General features: G+C 45.5%; 1 protein-coding gene across 6 annotated transcripts in view; it reads left to right on the forward strand.

Annotated features, from left to right (window-relative positions):
* LNO1 (Nuclear pore complex protein) overlaps nt 1-22,468 on the forward strand; it is a 207,234-nt gene that overhangs the window by 36,883 nt on the left and 147,883 nt on the right. For all 6 annotated transcript variants that reach the window (XR_015690891.1, XR_015690892.1, XM_087678094.1 and 3 more), the window contains one exon: nt 11,671-11,823. Coding sequence is in view for 4 of the 6 variants with exons in the window: in XM_087678094.1 (XP_087534220.1) it covers nt 11,671-11,823 (153 nt within the window). In the remaining 2 variants the exon portion in view is untranslated. The remainder of the gene's footprint in view (nt 1-11,670; nt 11,824-22,468) is intronic.

The following is a 22,468-nucleotide window of genomic DNA, read 5'->3' on the forward strand; positions in this document are numbered from 1 at the left end:
TATTCCGAGAATTGACAACATTTTGGATCGTCCAGGAGGCTCAAAGGTTTTCAGCCGCATTGATCTAAAGAGTGGTTATCATCAAATTAGGGTAATACCACAAGATGTACACAAAACTGCTTTCTGCACTTCATACGGTCTTTATGAATTCTTGGTGGTTCCTTTCGGATTAACCAATGCACCAGCCACCTTTAATCGAATGATGGAGTGCATCTTTAGAGAGCATCGACAATATGTCGGTACTTTTTTTGATGATATTCTTGTCTTTAGCAAGAATGAAGAGGAGCATCATCAACACTTGGAAATTGTTCTACAATTACTTCAACAAAATCAACTCTTGGTAAATGGTAAAAAGAGTGAATTTTTCATGCATAAAATAAATTACCTTGGGCATGTCATCTCTTCTGAAGGGATTCAGATGGATCCTGAAAAGATCAGGATAATCCAAGAATGGCCTCATCTTCATGATGTACATGAGGTGCGATCGTTTCTTGGCTTATGCTCTTATTACCGCCACTTCATCAAGCATTTTGCACATATGGCTTCTCCACTTCATGACCTTACAAAGAAGAAGATCTCTTTCCAATGGAAGGAAAAAGAGAAGGCAGCCTTCACAAGGCTGAAAACAGCTCTTACTTCTAGACCTGTTCTTATCATTCCAGATCTGGTAAAACCATTTGTGGTGGAAGTAGATGCTTGCATTGATTGTATTGGTGCAGTGCTAAATCAAGAAGGCCATGCCGTAGCCTTTGAAAGTCGCCGTCTAAATGATGTGGAGAAAAGGTATGACATTTATAAAAAGGAGCTCTTAGTAGTGGTTCATGCTTTAAAGATATGGAAACATTATCTTTTGGGCAATGAATTCCTTATTAAAACTGATCATCAAAGCTTGAAGTATTTCAAGACTCAAAAGCATTTGCAGGAGAAACATGCAAGATAGGAAAATTTCTTGTCTATGTTTCATTTTCAAATTATGTACACTCTAGGGAAACAAAATGTAGTTGCTGATGCACTTTCTAGAGTGCCTCGCATTGCAACTATTACAGTGGCTCATCATGAAGATTTTCAAACGATGAAGAATACTTATGATGAAGATATTGATTTTGCAGCAATTTGGTCAAATTTACAGCAAGGAGGTTCTCATCCAGATTATTCCATCAAAGACGGTTACCTTCTCATGAACAATCGCCTTTGTGTCACTCTTCCTGTTCGACAAAAGGTGCTTAAAGAAAGTCATGAACCCCCTTATGTAGGGCATAGAGGGAGGGCAGCCACCCTAAGTGCAATTGAGCGCTACTTTTATTGGCCAACATTACGAAGAGATACACATAACTTCATTGAGGCTTGTCTGGTATGCCAAAAATCCAAGTATGATAGGCAGAAGATTCCAGGATTGTTGCAACCTCTTCCAGTGCCCAAAGATCCATGGGAATCTATCACAATGGATTTCATCTGAGGTATTTCAAAAACACCTCAAGGTCATGATATGATTTGGGTTATAATTGATAGATTCAGCAAACAATCACATTTTATTCCATGTCATAAAACATTGAAATCTGCACAAGCTGCAAGACTTTTCATTCAACATATCTTCAGATTACATGGTATGCCTTCTGAGATCATTTCAGATAGAGACTCCAAATTCACAAGTAACTGTTAGCGTGCTTTATTTGAGAATTTGGGAACCACTTTAAAGTTTTCCTCAGCTTTTCATCCTCAAACTGACGGCCAAACAGAGGTGATGAATCTCACTCTTTTGGATATGTTGAAAGCTTATGTTAGTGAACATAAGTCACAATGGGAGAAATATCTTCCATTATTGGAGTTTGCTTACAACAATACAGTACACTCATCCACAGGGAAAGCTCCAAATGAAATAGTACAGGGTTAAGTGATTCCTCCGCCAATTATTCGCACTAAAGATAAGATTTTTGCCTGCTGATGAGTTTGCTTCAGATTTAAAAACCGCAATGGATCAAGTTCGAGCCACTATCAAAGTTGCCCAAGAGCGACAAAAGAAGCAAGCAGATAAACGAAAAAGACCTTTGGCTTTTGAAAAAGGTCAATATGTCTTGCTAAAGTTTGATAAAAGCAGGCTCAAACAAGGTTCCGGTCAAATTTCATCTTTTCCAAAGCTCTCCAGTAGATACTTTGTGTTAGAGATCACAGCCAGGCAGGCAGGCAGGTCAAGCATGTGCAGTCGGCTGCACAGTCGGACTGCCACGTGGCAGTCCGACTGCCTGCAGCCCAGTCGGCTGCATTTAATGCAGCCGACCTGTCCTGTTTGCACCCTGTTTTTCTGGCTATAAATAGCCGAGGATTTCTACAGTCTCCGACATTTCTCTGCTCGCAGATTACAGACCGGTTACACGCGCAGATTCCGTCTCTGTTCGCAGATTTCAGATAGGAGACAGTGCAGACTGCAGCGGATTTCGAGGTGAACAGCAGGTTGCATCGTCGAGGTGGAGACACGCAGTCCAGTGCACTGCGCCCGTGTATATATCTGCATATCTTTGTATTCAGCACACTTTATACAACAGATCTTCATCTTCCACTGTCTCTTTCTCTCTCTTCTCTCTCTGCGTTCTCTCTCTCTCTCAGTCCTACGCTTCCGCACCGTTGCACTCTGACATGGTATCAGAGCAGTGTTAGAGGGCTGACTGAGCGCAGAATCAACCTGAAGAGGAGTTTCCATCGCGACACAAATTTGCGTTTTTTGCGTTTGAGGGCAGACAGGAGGGCTGCGCCTTGGAACAAGGCTGAAGCGAGTGTGGGCGCGCAGGAAAGGAGTCCAGGTGGTGGATTTGCTGCTGTTTACTGCTGTTTGATGCGGAGGAAGTTTGAGTTTTCAGCCTACAAGTGCAGGTTTTGCTTTTTCATCGCCTCCGGCGGGTGAAGAAGTTTCAGGACGCGGAAGAGCCTTAGCAGGCTGAGTTTTCACAGTCAGAGGGGGTTGCTTTTGCGTTTGTGAAGGCATTACAGGTGAAGATGTCTACAGAGATTGACTTGGAGTTCCAGTCGATCATGGACCGGAAGATGCCTTTCTTACCGGCTCTTCCTGCAGATCAGAAGCTCGATGGCGACAACTACCTCATTTGGCGCGTCATGATGTTGGCCATCCTTGAGTCCTATGATTTGGCGGAGCTGGTACAGGAGGAGATCGATCGGCCCTTGGTAAGAGATGAGTCCAAACTCTCTTCCGATGCTCGTGCGGAGTTGGCCAAGGCTCGGTCTCATTGGAACAAACTGAATGCCAGGATTCGTTCCTTTCTTTTTCTATCATGTACTACAGCCGTGATCGCTCACATCGAGCACTTGACGGTGGCTCGTGAGATATGGCTGGAGCTTGATCAGATGTACAATCGGATGACCCTTATGAAGCGGGTTTCTTTGGAGGTACAGATGCGGACCTTGTCCGTAAAGAAGTCTTCTTTGCTGCGGGAGCACATTAACAAGCTAAGGCAGCTTCAGATGCAGGTTCAGAATGCCGGGAAGCCGATTTCCTCCGAAGACATGGCGATCACACTTTTGTCCCAGTTGCCGCCACGATTTGGTACATTTTACTCTGCCCTTATTGCTTCGGGGCGAGAGTCTACTCTTCGGTGGGAAGAGTTGGTTCCTATGGTCTTGGACCAAGAGGAACAGTTAAAGGGACAGAATGCTTCCAAGTCGGAGGCGCTGACAGGTCAAGCCTCTCAGAAGAAGGGGAAAGGACCAAAAGAAGAAGAAGGGGGATAACAAGTCCAAGAAGGACAAGGACAAAGACTCCACATGCCATATTTGTGGAAAGACTGGCCATTGGAAGAAGGATTGCCCTGACAAAGACAAGAAGGACACCAACAAGAAGGACACACAGGATTCTGGAGCGGTGGCTGCACCCTCATCAGCTGCATTTCTTCATCTAGCTGTCATTGAGGATGCGTCACCGAATGCTTTTGATGCTGCGATGACGGCTCCCCAGGCTCGAGAGTGGATCGTTGATAGTGGTGCCTCCCGGCACATGACTCCTTCATCAGATGGTATTGCCCATTTGCGACCCTCGCGTTGGCAGATTCTCATTGGAGATAGCTCTTCAGTATCTATTGCAGGTTGGGGTAAGATGCAGCTTATTCCAGATGGACGAGGTGGTATCCATACCTCCGAGGTTTTGCCTGTACCAGGCTTAGGGTACCATCTTCTGTCAGTTCATAAGATTTGCTCCCTTGGCCTTTTAGTGGAGTTTGACAGTTCTACGGTGCGAGTCCTTGATCGTGGATCGAGGAAGGTTCTATCATTCGGATATGAGGAGAACGGCATTTATAAATTGAAGTCTTCCACCGCCCTCTCTACTCTTCTTCTTACCTCTCAGTCACAGTCAGAGTTATGGCATGCACGGTTTGGTCACCTGAACTATGATTATCTTCGGAGGGCGTCACGTGGACAGCTTGTTCGAGGGTTGCCGGATATAGTGGTGAGCCAGCAGCCATGTGTCTCCTGCATTTGGGGGAAGCAGCATAGGGATGCCATTCCCCACACAGCCTCGCGGCGGTCTACTTCACCGATGGAGCTTGTATCTACGGATCTATGTGGCCCTATGAGGAATGAGTCCTTGCGTGGGAGCTCGTACTTCATGTTGATCGTGGATGACTACAGCAGGATGACATGGGCCTACTTTTTGGCATTAAAGTCAGAAGGTTTCTCACACTTCAAGGATTGGCTTCTCTTTGAGGAGAACCGATCGGGCCGGAAGTTGAAGACCTTGCGATCCGACAAGGGCGGTGAATTTGTTTCTAATGAGTTTGCTCGGTTTTGTGCAGATAAAGGAATTCACCAGGAGTTTGCCAATACCAATACTCCTCAAGAAAATGGCATTCTTGAACGGAAGAACCGCAGTGTGATCGAGATGGCGCGCACCATGATGGAGCACCGACAGACCCTCAGGTTCTGTGGGCCGAGGCTGTGGCTACTGCAGTCCACATCCTTAATCGATCCCCTACTTCGGCCGTGGAAGGGATGACCCCGTTTGAGGCTTACTTTGGGACGATGCCAGATGTTTCTTACTTTAGGGTCTTTGGCTGTGATGCCTATGTTCACATTCCCAAGGCTCACCGTGATAAATTTGAAGCAGCTTCCCGAAGGCAGGTATTTGTTGGCTACAGTTCCCAGTCCCAAGGCTACCGATTGTATGATCCCGTCAAGCGGGATATGTACACCAGCCGCGATGTGCGGTTTGTTGAGGTTCCGGCTATATCAACGGGTGAGAAGCATCCCGTTCTTGGAGATTCAGGGGAGAGTTGGGCTCCTTCTACAGTTCCATTGGAGCCCGTGCCTTTTGATTATGATTCTGTTTCTGACACAGAGTCTACCGTTCCACCGGTCCCCCCTGAGGAGTTACCACCGGTGGATATTCCAGAGTCTTCTGTTGATGGAGAGAGACGAGGGGAGGTTCGGCCTCTTGCTCGTTGGGCCCGTGACACACTCCGTGATTCAGGGATCGAGGGGGTTCCTGAGGAGTGGGAACCGCAGGATGGTCTGCGGCGGTCACGGCGGCACCAGGCACATTCTACGGAGCTTGTTTGCTCTAACTATTGTTTGATGACCCGTGTTATGCAGGATCGAGAGCCCACCTCCGTGAAGGAGGCTTTACAGTCCGCACCATGGAAGAAAGCTATGGAAGCCGAGTTGGAGGCTATTGAGAGGAATGGCACTTGGTCACTCGTGCCCTGCCCCCCAAATAAGAAGGTGATTGGCGTCAAGTGGGTCTTCAAGACCAAATACCTCAGCGATGGTTCTTTGGATAAGCACAAGGCTCGCCTTGTTGCTAAAGGTTTTGCACAGCGCCCAGGGATTGACTGTCATGATACTTTTGCCCCGACAGCTCGTATGGCGACCATTAGAGCTGTTCTTGCCTTGGCTGGCCATAGGAGATGGCCTGTTTACCAGTTGGATGTGAAGTCGGCCTTCCTCAATGGTGATTTGAAGGAGGAGATCTATGTTGAGCAGCCTCCTGGCTTTGGATCTTCAGATGGGAAAGTCTACAGGTTGAAGAAGGCCTTGTATGGCCTCAAGCAGGCTCCGCGTGCATGGAACGAGAAGATTGATTCGTTCCTCCAGTCTCAGTTGGGATATCGGCGTTCCAAGGCCGATCCGCAGCTTTATGTTCACACTTCCGCGGATGGTTGTGTGCTTTTTGTCTTATATGTTGATGATTTGATCGTCACAGGTGATGATGCACAGCAGGTCCAAGAGACGAAGTCAGCTTTACATCGGACGTTCGAGATGACGGACTTGGGTCTACTCCATTTCTTTTTGGGCCATGAGATTTATCAATCTCAGAGGGGGATCTTCATCTCTCAACAGCGATATGTACAGGAGCTCTTGGTATCTTTTGAGATGGAGGATTGTCGGGCCCTTTCTACTCCTATGGATCTGAACTGGAAGGCCACTTCCCATTCAGCTTCTCCTTTGGCGGATGCTTCCCGCTATCGTCAGTTGATTGGGTCCTTGATTTGGCTTCTCAACACTAGGGTTGATCTTTGTTTTGCTGTTGGGCTCTTGGCAGGGTTTATGAGAGAACCTAAGACGGTGCATTGGCAGGCTGCTCAGAGGATACTTCGGTATTTGAGGGGGATGTCTGATTTAGGGATTCATTACCCCACAGGGACAGATGGTTCCGATCTTGTACTTGCAGGTTGGAGCGACTCGGATTGGGCCGATGATGTGGACCAGAGGCGGTCTACTACAGGTTACTGTTTTACCTTGGGTGCAGGTGTTATCTCATGGAGTAGCAAGAAGCAGCCCACGGTAGCCCTTTCGTCTACTGAGGCGGAGTATCGGGCCGCGTCTTCCACCACATGTGAGGTTGTGTGGCTTCGGCGATTATTGGAGGAGCTTGGATGCCCCCAGACTCGTCCTACTTTGCTGCAATGTGACAATGAGAGTTGCATTGCCTTGGCACGGAGCCCTGTTTTTCATGCCCGGACGAAGCACATAGAGATCCAGTACCACTTCATCAGAGAGAAGCTTCTGGAGGAGACCATCACTGTGGAGTACTGCAAGATGGAGGACAATCTTGCGGATTTGTTTACGAAGGCACTTCCCCAGGCTCTACTTCGGAGACATTCCAGATCCCTCAGGCTTCTGCCCTGCCCAGGCTCTGAGAGGGGGTGTTAGAGATCACAGCCAGGCAGGCAGGCAGGTCAGGCATGTGTAGTTATGCTGCATTTAATGCAGCCGACCTGTCCTGTTTGTGCCCTGTTTTTCTGGCTATAAATAGCCGAGGATTTCTACAGTCTCCGACACTTCTCTGCTCGCAGATTACAGACCGATGACACGCGCAGATTTCGTCTCTGTTCGCAGATTTCAGACAGGAGACAGTGCAGACTGCAGCGGACTTCGAGGTGAACAGCAGGTTGCATCGTCGAGGTGGAGACACGCAGTCCAGCGCAATGTGCCCGTGTATATATCTGCATATCTTTGTATTCAGCACACTTTATACAACAGATCTTCATCTTCGAAAGTCTCTTTCTTTCTCTTCTCTCTCTGCGTTCTCTCTCTCTCAGTCCTACGCTTCCGCACCGCTGCACTCTGACACTTTGGACCCTTCAAAGTGATTGAGAAAATAAATGAAGTTTCTTATCGACTTGAGCTTCCTGCTCATTGGAAAATACACAATGCTTTTCATGTAAGTTTGCTAAAACCTTACATAGGACCAGAACCAAAGGAACCCATTACTGAAGATCCCCTAGAAGTTGAAGAAACAGAGCAACTCTTGGAACCTGAACAGATTTTGTTTCACAAGGATCGAACCACGAGAAGTGGCCTTGTGACACGAAAATTCTTACTCAAGAATCTACCCACAACAGATGCACAGTGGGGAGATGAAAAATTCATGAAGGATTACCCAAACATTCTTCAGCCATATCAAGAAGCTTTTCAGCTGAGGACAGCTGAATAAAAGCCAGAGGGCTGTCACAACTCTATAGAAACAGAATTTGTATCCTTTTTCATTAATTTGTCTATATAATGATTTATTAAATTTATTTCCTTTGCACTAATTAGATGTAAAGAAAAGTGCATTGGAGCTGGCCACTGATGAGTGGTCACAGGTTATGGTGGACCCACGCGGTGGGTTAGAGAAAAGATAGTTCACACTTCCACCTATATGGCCCGATTGAGCGCCTGTGACCAGAACTCACGCATATCAGGGTTAGACTCACACGCAGAAAAGATTGATGCCTTGAAGTGTGGGCTAGATCCACCAGAATAGACAATTACAATCAACAAGATGGCATGATCATGAAATGCTTGTATAATGTGCATGTGTGGGCTGAAAGCTTGAAATGCACATTTCTTTGCATAGGAAAGTCACATGAAGATTCTGATACCGTTTTTGCGATGTACACGGAAAAAGCTTTCATATGACACCCATATTGGGGAGGGGGGTCCCTAAATTTTAGGAGATCCCTAAATTTTAGGAGGTCCCTAAATTTTAGGAGATCCCTAAATTTTAGGAGGTCCTAAAAATTTAGGGATGTCATTCTAAAAATAGTAAGTTCTATACTCTGACTGTGCTTACTAAATTTGGTTGTTTCTATTCTTGACAGTATTCAGTCCAAAAAGGAAGGCCATAGAGAAGAGACAAGTATCAAGACACTTGTCACACAAGTTTCCAAGTGTCCCACCACTTGTCACATCTCATGACATGTGGCTGGACACTTATCTTGTGCTACTCCACTTTCCCCTTTTGTACTAGCTCTTCCCTCTTCTATAAATAAGAGCTCGTTTTTCTTCATTCAGCATCATTTTTCTTTTCTGTAAACTCATGTACAGCACCCATAGATAGCCAGAAACTGGCCCCATCCATCCCCATCATCATCCCCCACTTTTCCATTATCAAATTCCTCCATATTCCCTCTTCTATCACTGCTGTTTTACAGGACAGCATTCCTGTAAATTCATTACAGCACCTCCTTCTCGAGCTCTTTCTTCCATTTTAGCAACAAGAAGCAAGCCCTATCCATGTACTACTGTTCAACGATGGAGAAAGGTTGATTTCCCCTCTTTTTTCTCTCATAACTGTAAAGAAATCAGTTCTTATCATTGCATAATAGATAATGCATGTGCGTTTGTACATCTTTGCATGATCTTGTGAGAGTGAGAATTACTTCTCCTCACTCTCAGGTTGATTGTAACTGAGCTCTTCCCTAAGGGACTTGGGTTGAGCAGAAATACATTCCTTGGGGGGGGGGGGGGGGTTGCCCATCTTCAACCCTCAATCTTGTCTCCATTACTTTTACATTTACATGGCTGTAATTTTGTGAGTAATTTTCATTTTCAGCTTTAAGTGTTCATTCTCTTTTATATTAGATCTCGAAAACAAGCGAATATCATAATTGTTAAGCATACTACATTGTTCGGGGCGTTTACAATGCTACACATGGTGACCTTGACAAAAAGAAGGTCAAATTTGAGCATGATTAGCCAGCCATTCAGCAGCCATTAGTAGAAAATTCTGTTCCTTTTGATGCTGAAAATGAGCAGCAACCCATTGTGCTACAGCTAGAAGATAATGGACAACAAATAGATGCACAAGATGGAATAGGACAGCAAGAACATACTGAAAACAGGTCACAGTAGCAAGGAAATGCTAAAAACCAGCCACTAGGTAATGGTGTGCACATACTTGAGGATGTAGGTCCATTGCCTAACAATACAGATCATTGGGTAAGGTCTACACGTGTCAGAAGACAGCCACAGAGGTTTCAGCCATCTTTGGACTGTATTTTGTTGACTGATGAGGTGAGCCTTTGACATTTAGAGTGGCACAGTCATGTGAAAACAAGAAAGTGGGAGTTTGCTATGCAAGAAGAGATGAAGTCTCTGTATGCAAATAACACATGGGAGCTTGTACCTTCGCCCAAGGATCGAAAAGCTATCCCTAACAAATGGGTTTATAAGGTGAAATGGATTGATGGGAAGCCCAAGTACAAGGCACGATTGGTTGCTAAGAGCTATACACAAAAGGAAGCATAGACTTCCAAGAGGTATTTTCACCAATGGTGAAGATGACTATGCTCCGTGTTTTGTTTGCTCTCATTGCATCCTTGGATTTTGAGTTGGATCAAATGGATGTGAAGACTGCTTTTCTTCATGGTGACCTGGATGAGGAGGTGTACATGAAACAACCCGAAGGTTTTGAAATCCCGAGCAAAGAGCATTTGGTTTGTAAGTTGAAACGCAGCTTATATGGGCTGAAACAAGCCCCTAGACAGTGGTACAAAAAGTTTAATACCTTCATGCTCATCCATGGATTTAAACGTAGTCATGCGGATCACTGCTTATACACTAAAAAGGTTGATGATGGAAGCCTTATTGTGTTGGTCTTGGTCTTATATGTGCATGACATGCCGATTGTAGGAAAGCATAAGAGTACTTTGAATGCTCTTAAAAGGCAGGTGAGTTCAGCCTTCTCAATGAAAGATTTGGGGGCAGCTGACACATTTTGGGCATGCGCATTAAAAGAGATAGAGGGCAGCACTTGTTGTTTCTCTCACAAGATAAGTACATTAGCAAAGTACTTGATAGGTTTAATATGGCTGATGCTAAGCCTCTTGGTGTGCCTTTACCGCCACATACAAAGCTTAGCAAAGCTAATTGCCCAAAGGATGATGCAGTTGCTAGTGCTATGAAGGGCATACCTTATGTATCAGTTTGTGGATTTTTGATGTATGCCATGGTTGCAAATCGCCCTGACATTGCTCATGCGGTGGGAGTTGTTAGTAGATTCATGTCTAACCCTGGCAAGCCACATTGGGAAGCAGTGAAATGCATCCTTAGATACTTGAAAGGTACACAAAAGAAGTGCATATGCTATGGAAATTGTACACTAGAGTTGTAGGGATTTTGTGATTTGGACATGGCAGGAGATCTTGACACTAGGAAATCTTCTAATGGATATGTCTTTACATGGGCTGGTGGGGCTATCTCTTGGTGTTCAAGGTTGTAAAAAATTGTGGCACTGAGTACTACAGAGGCTGAATATATTTCAGCCACTGAAGCTTCTAAGGAAGCTATTTGGCTTGGCCGTATGGTCAAGGATTTTGGTCTTTCTTCACGTACTCTAGTGCTTGGTTTTGATAGCAAGAGTGTAGTATGTTTGGCTAAGAATGCCATGTTCCATGCACGTACCAAACTCATAGATGTTTGGTACCACTTTATTCGACAGGTCTTGGATGATGGTCTAGTCATGCTGACTAAGGTCAAAACCCAAGATAACCTTGCAAACTTCTCACTAAGAGTCTTGCAAAGGCTCAACATGAGCATTGCATCCGTTTAGTGGGAGTTGGTTAGCTTTAAGGTACCACTTCGGGCTGTTAAGTGGGAGGTTGTTGGGTGTAAAGTCTCTTCGTCTCTATGTATAAAGATATACGGGTGTGAACACACCCTAATTGTACCCTAACATATAAATACATTCTTTTATTCTTTGTGTACCATCACAATCTGGTATACCTATCTCTGCATTCACTCTCTCTCACTCTCAACATTGCTGCTCGGGCTTCTGTCTGGCACTCTCATTGCGCACTCTCCCCTTCAATTTCATGATGTTAGAAAGCATATTTTCTGCAATGTGTTCTTAGTGCTAACATTTTATATACAGGGATTGAATAATTGATATTCTTTTTCTGGCAGTGGACTGGAGCCCAGATGGTGAATATCTAGCATACATTTCTAGTGCTAAGAACCTTCATGTGGTAAAGCTGGATTCGACAGCAAGTGTGAACTCCGAACTTCCACAAGAATTGTTTGGTGAAACTTCAGAAGATGGCGAATCAGAAGCATATGGTATGTGTAGTTCCTAGCTTTACTGATGGTTGGTTAATTTTTAAAGTTGCTTTATGTTCTCTATTTTTTTGAGCTTGTGGAAAAATATGTAATTAAGATGGATTGTGCTGTAAGTTTGTGCTTGGCTCTATGCAGCCAACATAATGATTTTTGGTTGTATGTGGGCATATTGATTGTTGAGGAACATGCACTTTGTTAGTTATCCTGTAAGAAGCTGTGTTGCATTGCAATGCCTTACTCACACATTGTAAAAGTGAACATGATTGGAATATGTCAGAAATGGATCAGATTTCTTTTGCAAAATGTTAACTTGGATTTCCAAACTGAATATTCAAGCATACATTTCTTTTGTGAGGTGTCTAAACAAAATTTTTGTTTTCATCCAACTGGCTAGTGCTTACCAGGATTGTCAATCAGCAAAATTAAAAATATTTAATGTGCATTGTATATGGCAGATCTTTGCAATAATGGACTAGCAGCATGTTTGCCCCGACTATGTTTCTTTAGATATGAAAAGGTCTAATACGTAACAAAAGGAGTCCTTATTGCATGGCAGATATCATATTTGTGAATGGTATTCTATGGTCTTTCTGGTCACATTTTCTATAGGTTGCCAATTGTGCCTCAATCTAGTATGCATATATTGTTTAGCTTGGGTGCACATAAATTTGATATTTGCATTGTAAATAAGCTGTCTAAGTTGTTGGGGTGAAAGCCAAGCAAAGGGTACAATGCATTGCTTATTTGGCTTTATTAAAAAGAAGACCATATTTTTCTTGCTTCTATTTTATACCTTGAGGGCTTTCAAACTCTATGCAAATGGAAGGTAAACAGCGAATTTTCCTAATCACCCAAGTCATACAGCATGTGTGCTCTTTGAGGTTTTTTGGAACTCTGTGAGTGGAATGCAAACAGCAGATAAATAACAAAGACTGCAATGTGTTGCTGATTTGGTGTATTAAAAAGAAGCCCATATGTTTCTTGCTTCCATGTTATGCTTTGAGGGTTTTTGAATTGTATGAATGGAATGCAAATGGCAGATAAATAGCAAATGGTTGTAATCACCAAATTCATATAGCAAGGATGTCCTTCAGTTGGCCAAAACAGTTACATCATCCAGGCTATGCACCTCTTCTTTTCTTGCTAAAAGAAAGTCATCACATAACACAACAGAACCTCATTGCAATGTCAAGTTAACAAAGCATATGGCAAATAGTTTATGCTGACTGGCTGTGCTGTCAGGTGACCAGTATAGTGAAAAATACTGAAATTCAAAATGTACAAGCTGAGGTGGTTGATACATCAGTAGATAGTATAATATTCTTACTGAATGTGGTTAAGAGGAGGAACCTCACATAATGGTTGAAAGGGCTTAGCAATTAGGAGTTGCTCACTATAATATGCCTTGTACATGCGATCTCAATGTACTCCAAGGGTGTGGATGGAGTTCTCCCAAATATGTTGCATTGCCCACGGTGCAGGGGTGCTGTCCCGAAATAGCAGGTGTCTAGAGACACGTCCTAGCTCGACGTACCAGGCATGCCTTTTCCCATGAGAGTATGGAGGAGAAAGAGTGTGTGGAAGACGAGCAAACAAGCAAATAAAAAAAGCAGGAAAAATGGAGTGAAGCATGGTGCTCTTATCTCTATTTTTACCATGCATTTGTCTTCAATCTAGGTGCACTTCCAACTCTAGAATGTGCAAAGAAAGGGAAAGTGGTCATACTAACAATCAGTCCAAGGAAAATATCAACAGAGTGGTTTCTTCACATTTCATGTCAGAATTTGCTGTTGGTAAAGCCTTCATCTATTGTAGTGATGTATTCGCAAAGTATGTTGATATAAATGAGAGGAAATCTGCAAGAGTCATACTATGCAGAAGAATTGCAATAATAGAATGATTATCTAGGATTCAACCTTCTTCGCAATGAGCTCAATCCTTTCATGGGGAATTTTCTTCAATGTCTATATTCATATCTAACCTTACAAATAGATTGATCCCACTACTAGGGTTGCTGATATGCTCATCATGATGATCATCAATGATTGCTACACGATCATTCTCATGTGTGATGTCATTATCATGGTTTGTAATGCCTCCATCAAGATCATACTTTAGCTCTCTTAAACCACGCTCATCATTGCCTCCATTGTGATGACCATCATCCTGTCACAGTGAAGCAATGTGGAAGCGAATGAGCAAGACAAAGAGTGAACATAGAGAGAAGAGAGAGAGAGAGAAAGGGATAGGCCCATGATCCATCGACCTGCTGACGCACCTATTGTCCTGTTCGTCTCCGCCTGCCTTTCGCGAGCGAAACAGACGTCTTCTGCTCGCCGCCCGCAGGCCCGTCGCCTGACGCCCTGTCCACTGTCGTTGAGTCCCCCGCCCTGTTGTCGGACGGCCCATCGCCTGCGTCACTCATCCGCATGTACTGCGACCGCTGCGCCTGCTTCTCGCCCCTTCACCCTGTCCGTTAGGGTTTCGGCAGACGACGGACCCCTGCCCTGCGCCCCAGACTGTCCCGCTCTGCCGTCGACTGCCAGGCTTTTGTTCCGCCCTCCTGTCCCTGCACTGTTAGGGTTGTGCCTTGCCGCAAGGGTTCTTGGGACAGGCCATGACTGAGGCTAACAGGTAAAGCTCCGCTTTCATCGGCTGTGCGTGCAGAATACGCCACTGGACAGCGACTCTGTACAGAAATGAGGGAGAAAGAGAGAGAGAGGTTTGCGTGTCTCTGCCCCCCGCGACTTTTTCACTCGGCCTCTGGCCGACATACATACTGGTTCAATATGGCTGGCCTGGATCTGGCTTTCATAGACCAAACGGTGGTAGCTCTTGGTCCGCATTCTGACACCGAGGAACCAGAGGACATGGTTCCGTGCACAGAGGAGATGCCTCCGGCTCCTGACCTCCAGCTAGCGGGCAAACGCACCAAGCATACTTCGGCCGAGATAATAGATCACCAGGATCGTTCCTATGCTCAGGTTGCTTCTGATTCTGTGGACTCCCAGGAGGTTGATTGGGAGCACTTGCTGGAGTTTGCCAACACTTTGCTGGGTGATTATGTTCAACATAATCAGGAAGTCTTTTCGGACTCTGCAACGGAAGATGTTCTGGAAGCCACTGTGGATCCGAAACAGGTCTTGCATTCCTTTTCAATGTTTTATGAACGTGCTGTGATACTTTTCTTCACTGGTAGGATCCCACTGCTTTCCCGTATTCGCCAGTGGCTGCACAGTCTGCTTCAAGGGGAATGTGTTGAAGAGATTTTTGTTGGCCCCCGTGGTTTTTTTGAGGTGCTGTTGAAATCAGAGACACACCGTGCTGCTCTCCTGTCTAAACTGCCATTGTTCGTTGATCGCCGTCTAGTCCATGTGGTGCCATGGTGGCCAATGGCAGATTTTCAGCGTTTGCTACAACGTGAATGCCCCATGTGGGTTGAAGTGGAAAACTGTCCGGCTGTTTATTGGCCACTGTTAAAAGACGCCATGGCCGCTATGGGCATTGTTCTGGTCCCCCCAAGCCTAAGGGCCATGAATCGCAACCGCCTGTGTATGTTATGGGACACTGCTCGAAAAAGGCCTGCTTGGTTACGTATTAACTGCTCTGGCATGCATCCTTTACATTTTCGTTTGAAATGGGGCAACTTTGCAAGACATTGCTTTTCGTGTGGAAAATTGGGGCATTTTATGGTTGAATGCCCAGAGAAGCACCACGCTTCATGCATCCTTTACATTTTCGTTTGAAATGGGGCAACTTTGCAGGACATTGCTTTTCGTGTGGAAAATTGGGGCATTTTATGGTTGAATGCCCAGAGAAGCACCACGCTTTAGATGCCGAGCATGTTGCGCAGCCCATGGAAGATATGGTGTGTGATGCGCCGTCGCAGGATGCCACCCAGCCACCTAAAGTTTTGAATAAAGGTAAACAACAGGTCTTGGGTTTGGATTCTAGTGGCAACGACTGGGTAGATGTACACGCGAAAAAAGGCAACAGGCTTGTTGCTGGCATGGTGGATACTGTGCCTGCTGCCTCACCAGATTCCATGCGTACGTATATGCGCAGGAAAGAAATGATGTCTTCAGAGCACTCTGCTCCTGCTATGGTTTTCTCTGCTCCCCGTCAACAGCTAGCCAGGAGAGTATCTTCGGATGGTCCAAAGGGTGCACCTGCCAAGCTAGCTTTTGATACTCGAGGTAACGTCATTACCCCATGGGATCGTCGTTATCCCTGCTCCATCCCCAAGACAGCGGATATGCCATCCACTTCCAAAGCTGGTCATCAGAACTCTTTTGCCGTGTTAGTTGATTTCTTGGATGAGGGTGTCTTAGACATTCTCGCAGAAAAGGTCACATCTAGGCAAGCTGTGCCTCGTACCTGATTTTCTTTTGAATCCACATGAAGATAGCCACGTGGAATGTGCGAGGAATTTGTTCTCGCCACAAGCAACATGCCATGTGGACAATATTGCATGAGAATCAGTGGGATGTCTTGTGTGCTGTTGAGCACAAGAGTCATGGTGAAGCAGGTAAAGTTGTGGATTGCCATGGCTTTCGTTTGTTCTATGCAGGGACACATGCCAGGCAGTATTCTGGTGTGCTTATGATTGTACATGAAAAATATCAGCCGGTTCTTATAAAAAATGATGCACATGGCCGCTTTGTGGTAATTGAAATTTTATTCGAAGGAGAGATCTTATGGTTACTTGGCCTCTATGCTCCGAATGATCCTTTATCTTGCCGGGAGCTTTGGCATACCTTGCAGACTTCCTTGTCCCTTGGTAGACGGGGTTTTTTGATGGGGGATTTTAATATGTGTGTTGATTCTTCACAGTCAACATCAGAACATTCGGTAATGGATACGCCGGAAAGACGTATGTGGCAGGAGTTGGCTTTTGCTGTTCTTAAGCAAGATCTCTGGTCCTGGCTGCATCCTTCTTCTACAGGGTTTACCTTCCATTCTGCCCAGTATGCCATAACATGGTCGCGGTTAGACTGCATATACATCATGCAGGATGATGATTTCCTTCCTGAGATGCTCGAAATGAAAGTATTGCAACAATATGCCTTCCCTCTGCAGCTTGAGCTCCTTGCACAACCCATTGCACCTTTTAAGCAATTTCTGGATAGACTTCCTTTGCGTTTCAACTCGTCTTATTTGAAGCGTGCAATCTTTCAGGGCTATATGTAGCAATTGATTGATCGATTCTTATTGGATTTCTCATCTCAGGGCACTGCTTCGTTTGAACGATTGCTCTCTAATGTGCAGCGGGTTGCTCTGCAGTATGGGATCCATCAGGCCTCTCTTTGTCGGCGGCGTCGACAGGCAGCGGAGGAATTGCTGGCTTTGGTTCGTTCTTTGCTGGTGGACACTCTAGATGATGCATTTCTGCTCTCTTTGGCAACGCGTCTGGCCGACCTTATTAAAGAGTTTCAGCTGAGATCTTATCAGCAGGTCAAATTGCAACATCTGACGGAGACTATGCAAGATAGTGCTTGTCAGATCCATAAGTTCTTTCGAGCTCTCCATGCCTCTCCTGCTTGAGAGAATATGACTAGGCTCCAGGATGCAGAAGGTCAAATGGTCCTTGATCCGCAGACGATTGTGAATATGTGTAGAAATTATTTCCTCGACCTTCTTGGTTCTATTTCTCCTCCTTCAGGCCAAATTACTCATTTTCGTTCAATTTTTTATGATCTGGTCTGCAATAAGGTTCCTCAGGACATGCAATCTACTGTGGATGCAGATATTTGTGAGTCGGAGGTTATGGATGTTCTGTTACATTTACCCAAGGATAAAAGTCCTGGCTGGGATGGTCTCACCAATGAGTTCTTTTAGTTTTTTGCCACCCAGCTCGCGAAACCTTTGACGGCTTTGTTTCAGCAGGTATGGGAAACGGGGATCATGCCTTCCTCTTGGAAAGAAGGTCTTATTAAACTGCTTCCAAAAGTTCCTTCGCCATCCATGTTGAAACAGTGGCGCCCAATTTCTTTGATGGGTTCTATGTATAAAATCTTTTCCAAAGTTATGGCGAATCGCCTTCACAAGCATCTTCCTGCCATTGTGCATCCTCTCCAATATGGTTTCATTAAGGGCAGAAACATTTTGCACAATGTATTAAATGCGCAACTGGCGATTGATTATGCAAGGCATTCAAATCAGGAGGTCGTACTGGTTCAATTGGACCTGGAAAAGGCTTTTGATTATCTGGACTGGTCTTTCATTGCAGAACTTATGTCTGCTATGGGCTTTGGTGCCCGGATGTCTCGTCTGATCTACACTATTAGTGTTGCAGCGTCTTCGCGGGTCATGTTGAATGGAGGCGTTACCAAGCCAATTGTCCTTGCCCACTTTGTCAGACAGGGGTGCCCGTTGAGTCTTGCCTTCTTTGCCCTTGTGACTCATCCGGTTCTTTCGATGCTATCTCATATGGCAGCTTCTACTCAGTTGGCTGGATTGTTGCTTCCCTCTGGACAGCACTTCATTGGTCAATCCTTGGCTAATGACAGTTTTATGATTCTGCGTGCGGACAAAGATAATCTTCACAAAGCATTAGATGTTTGGGCTCTCTTTGGTCACGCTTCTGGTCTTCGCATCAACGCTTTGAAATCGGCCATTCTCAGCTGCACGGAGTCGGATTTGCAGTCACTGGACTGGCAGGGAATGGTTGTCCCCCGTGGCTCCATTGTCAGGCATCTTGGGTATCCTTTGGGCGTTGATGTTCCCCCAAAGCAGCTACTACAGTGGATTTCACAGAAACTCACGACTAAGTTTCTGTATTGGAAGTCTCAAGCCTGGCCCTTCCATGTTCGCCTCAAAGTAGCCCAGACAATTATGTTGCCAATGCTTACATATTTCTTGCCATTGCTACCCTGGACTACTACTACACTGAATGATCTTACTAAGTCTATTCGTTTCATGTTATGGAAGAAGGATTCCTTGCATGCAGGTATTTCCTGGATTTCTTGGTCGCATGCGTGCTCCCCAAAACGCATGGGTGGAGGGGCTATTTTGGATGCCCAAACTCATATGTTGGCACTCCACTAGTCTCTTTTTCGCGCCATGTGCTCGGATTATCATCCTTGGGTCGTCATAGCCCGTTATTTTCTTGAGGATCATGGGCTTCGGCATGGTAATACCCAAATCCGCAGTTCTTGGTGGCATGTTCTTAATGCCGATTCTCGGTTCTCCAGTTCTTCCTCATCTCTGCTTGCCCATTTGGTATGTTCCTGGAGACTGGTCCTCCAGAAGTCTCAGTGGCATCCAGCGGAGGATCGCTTAGCCACTAATTCTTTTCAATTGGAACTATTGGTAATCTCGCGATTAATTTCGTGGGACGGTAAACATAAGCTTCGACCACAATTCAACTGCATGGCACGTTTGGGATTAACTTCGGTCGCGGATGCCACCCTTGCCAATCGCAATGTGTTCATGTCGTTTCGTACAGCCAGGAGGCTTTTCAGGATCCCTCGTGGATACAGGTATTTATGGGAACTGCTTTTGATGGTGCTTCAGAGCAGACAACCCTTTCCTGCCCTTGCTACGGATCGTCCCTGGCAGGATTGGGACTTTGCAGGCAGGCTGACTTTAGAAAAGGCATCAGCTAACCAGGTGTATCATCTTCTGATTAAAGATCATCGATGGCTGGTTACTAAAGCTAATATTCTATGGGGATTGCATAAATCCCGGTCATGGTGGAGGGCAACTGTGATGGAAGGCTGGTTAAATAAGACACCATTCAAATATAAGGTCTTTCTTTGGAGGGTGATGATTGGTGGTCTTCCGCTTGCTTCAGCTCTTTCCAAGCGCCGAATCTCCAACGGCAACTGTTTCTTTTGCACCACCACTGTGGAATCCGCCCGTCATCGTTTTATTTCTTGCCCCCTTGCTCAGAAAATCTGGTCATTCTTGTCAGCCGTCTGGCGAGCGATGGTTGGTTTCTCGCTACGCCCGTTTGATTGGCTTTTCGCGCAGCCCAAATATCCCTCACCGACACAGCCACATATGAAGATCTTGTTTCACTTTCTTCGATATTGGGGCTGTTGGCACAACTGGACTGTTCGGAATGCTTTCCTTTTTGATTCCGCTTATAATGTTCAGCGGCATATTGCTAGGCTTAAAGGTCTCTTGTATTGGCAGATAGATCTTCTCCGGCATTCTGACATCCTCTCTCGGGAGGACTTACGCCCCTGCATATGGCAATTTCCTCCGCGTCTTTGCTATAATTTTTGTAACTCTTTGGCCGTCTGGTTCTTGTAAAGAGTCAGTGTGTACACACGATGGGGTAGAGCCATCGTGTATCTTGTAATCATGTAAACTTTTTCGTAATTAATACAATTACCTTTTACGAAAAAAAAAAGAAGAGAGAAAGGGATAGTGAAACACAGAAAATCTGCAGTGAAGAATGCTTTATAAGGATGCAGAATTATACATAGGTGCAGAGAGAATATTTGCGTATGTCTCCACCTTGAAGATCTCGGTCTCTGTCAGCCCCGAGGGCAGTCTCCACGGTCTGCAGCTTGAAATTTGTGGGGGAACTAACCGAGATTGTTGGAGACAAAGCCTATAAATAGGCTGAAAATAATGGCCAAAAAAGATGCAGGTTGGCTGCAATTAATGCAGCTGAATGCAGGCCACGTGCCACATGGCGCCAGCCAGCCACGTGGCTCTTGCCTGTCCGGGAGATGATTAGCTAACACCCCCTCTCAGATCTTGGATAAGGCATAAGGCGGAGGGATCTGGAATGTCGGTGAAGTAGAGTCTAGGGAAGCGCCTTTGTAAACTGATTTGCAAGATTGTCCTTGGTCTTACAGTATTCCACATTGATGGTCTCATCCATAAGCTTCTCCCTGATGAAGTGGTACCGGATCTCTATGTGCTTGGTCTGGGCATGGAATACGGGATTCCGTGCCAAGGCAATGCAACTCTCATTGTTGCACCACATAATAGTAGGACGAGTTTGGGAGCAGCCAAGCTCCTCCAACAATCGCCGAAGCCACACAGTCTCACATGTGGTAGAAGATGCGGCTCGATACTCCACCTCAGTCAAAGATAGGGCTACCGTGGGTTGCTTCTTGCTACTCCAAGAGATAATCCCTGCACCCAAGGTAAAACGATAGCCTGTAGTAGACCGCCTATGATCCACATCGCCAGCCCAATCCGAATCACTCCAACCTACAAGAACAAGATTGGAAGTACATGTACCTGTTGGATAGGAAATCCCTAGGTTAGAGGTTCCCCTAAAAAATCGTAGTATCCTTTGAGCAACTTGCCAACACACTTGTTGAGGTGCACTCATGAACCTAGCCAAGAGACCTATAGCAAAACATAGATCAACCCGGGTGTTGAGAAGCCAAATCAACGATCCAATCAGTTGGCGGTAGCGGGTAGCATCCGCCAAAGGACAATCTGAGTGTGAAGTGGCCTTCTAGTTCGGATCCATAGGAGTAGAAATGGATCGACAATCCTCCATCGCAAAAGTCACCAAGAGCTCTTGTACATATCTCTGCTAAGAGATGAAAATCCCCCTCTGAGTTTGATAAATCTCGTGGCCCAAAAAGAATTGAAAAAGTCCGTTATCTCAAACTTCTGATGTAAGGCTGCCTTCGTCTTTGTGACCTTTTGGGCATGGTCACCTATAACAATCAAGTCAAATCAACATACAAAATGAATAACACATGACCACCTTTAGAAGTGTGCACATAAAGTTGCGGATCGGCCCTAGAGCACTGATATCCCAACTTTGCTTTAATAAATGAGTCAATCTTCTTGTTCCAAGCACACAGAGCCTGCTTTAGGCCATACAAGGCCTTCTTCAATGTGTAAACCTGCCCATCTGAGGAATCAAAACCAGGAGACTGCTCCATATAGATCTGCTCCTTCAAATCACCTTTCAAGAAGATCGACTTCACATCCAGTTGAAAGAAAGGCCAGCTCCTATGACCAGCCAAGGCAAGAACAGCACGGTCGTTGCCACATGAGCAGTGGGGGAAAAAGTATCATGGAAATCAATGCTTGGGCGTTGAGCAAAACCTTTAGTAACAAGGTGGGCCTTGTGCTTGTTCAAAGAGCCATCACTGTGGTACTTGGTCTTGAAGACCCATTTGACACCAATCACCTTCTTATGAGAGGGAAGGGGCACAAGGTACCAAGTGCCATTTCACTCAATAGCCTGCAACTTGGCTTCCATCATTTTCCGCCAATGGTTAAGACTGTAAAGCCTCCTTCACGGAGGTAGGCTCTCTATCTTGTATAACACGAGACATCAAACAGTAGTTAGAGCAAACAAGCTTCGTAGAATGTGCCTCCATGACTGCCGCGGTCCATCCTGCGGTTGCCACTTCTCAAGGATGCCCTCGATCCTTGAATCTTGGAGCGTGTCATGGGCCCAATGAGGAGGAGGTCGGGTCTCGCCTCGACGCTCGCCATTTGTTGAAGTTTTTTGAAGGTCCATCGACGACTGAGGAGCAATCAGTGAATTGGGTGGCTGGGAACTAAGCTCCTCATCTGAAGAAGAATCCTCAAGAGTCAGGCTCTAGAGGAACAGTTGCTGGGGCCCAGCTATCACTGGGATCTCCAAGAACAAGGTGGCCCTCACCCCCCTCTAGGGTTGGAACCTCCATGAACCGAACATCACAGCTCGTGT

The sequence above is a fragment of the Lygodium microphyllum genome, chromosome 1 (assembly GCF_053477565.2).
Source record: "Lygodium microphyllum isolate KBCC chromosome 1, Lygodium_microphyllum_v1.1.10, whole genome shotgun sequence".
Lineage (NCBI taxonomy): Eukaryota > Viridiplantae > Streptophyta > Polypodiopsida > Schizaeales > Lygodiaceae > Lygodium > Lygodium microphyllum.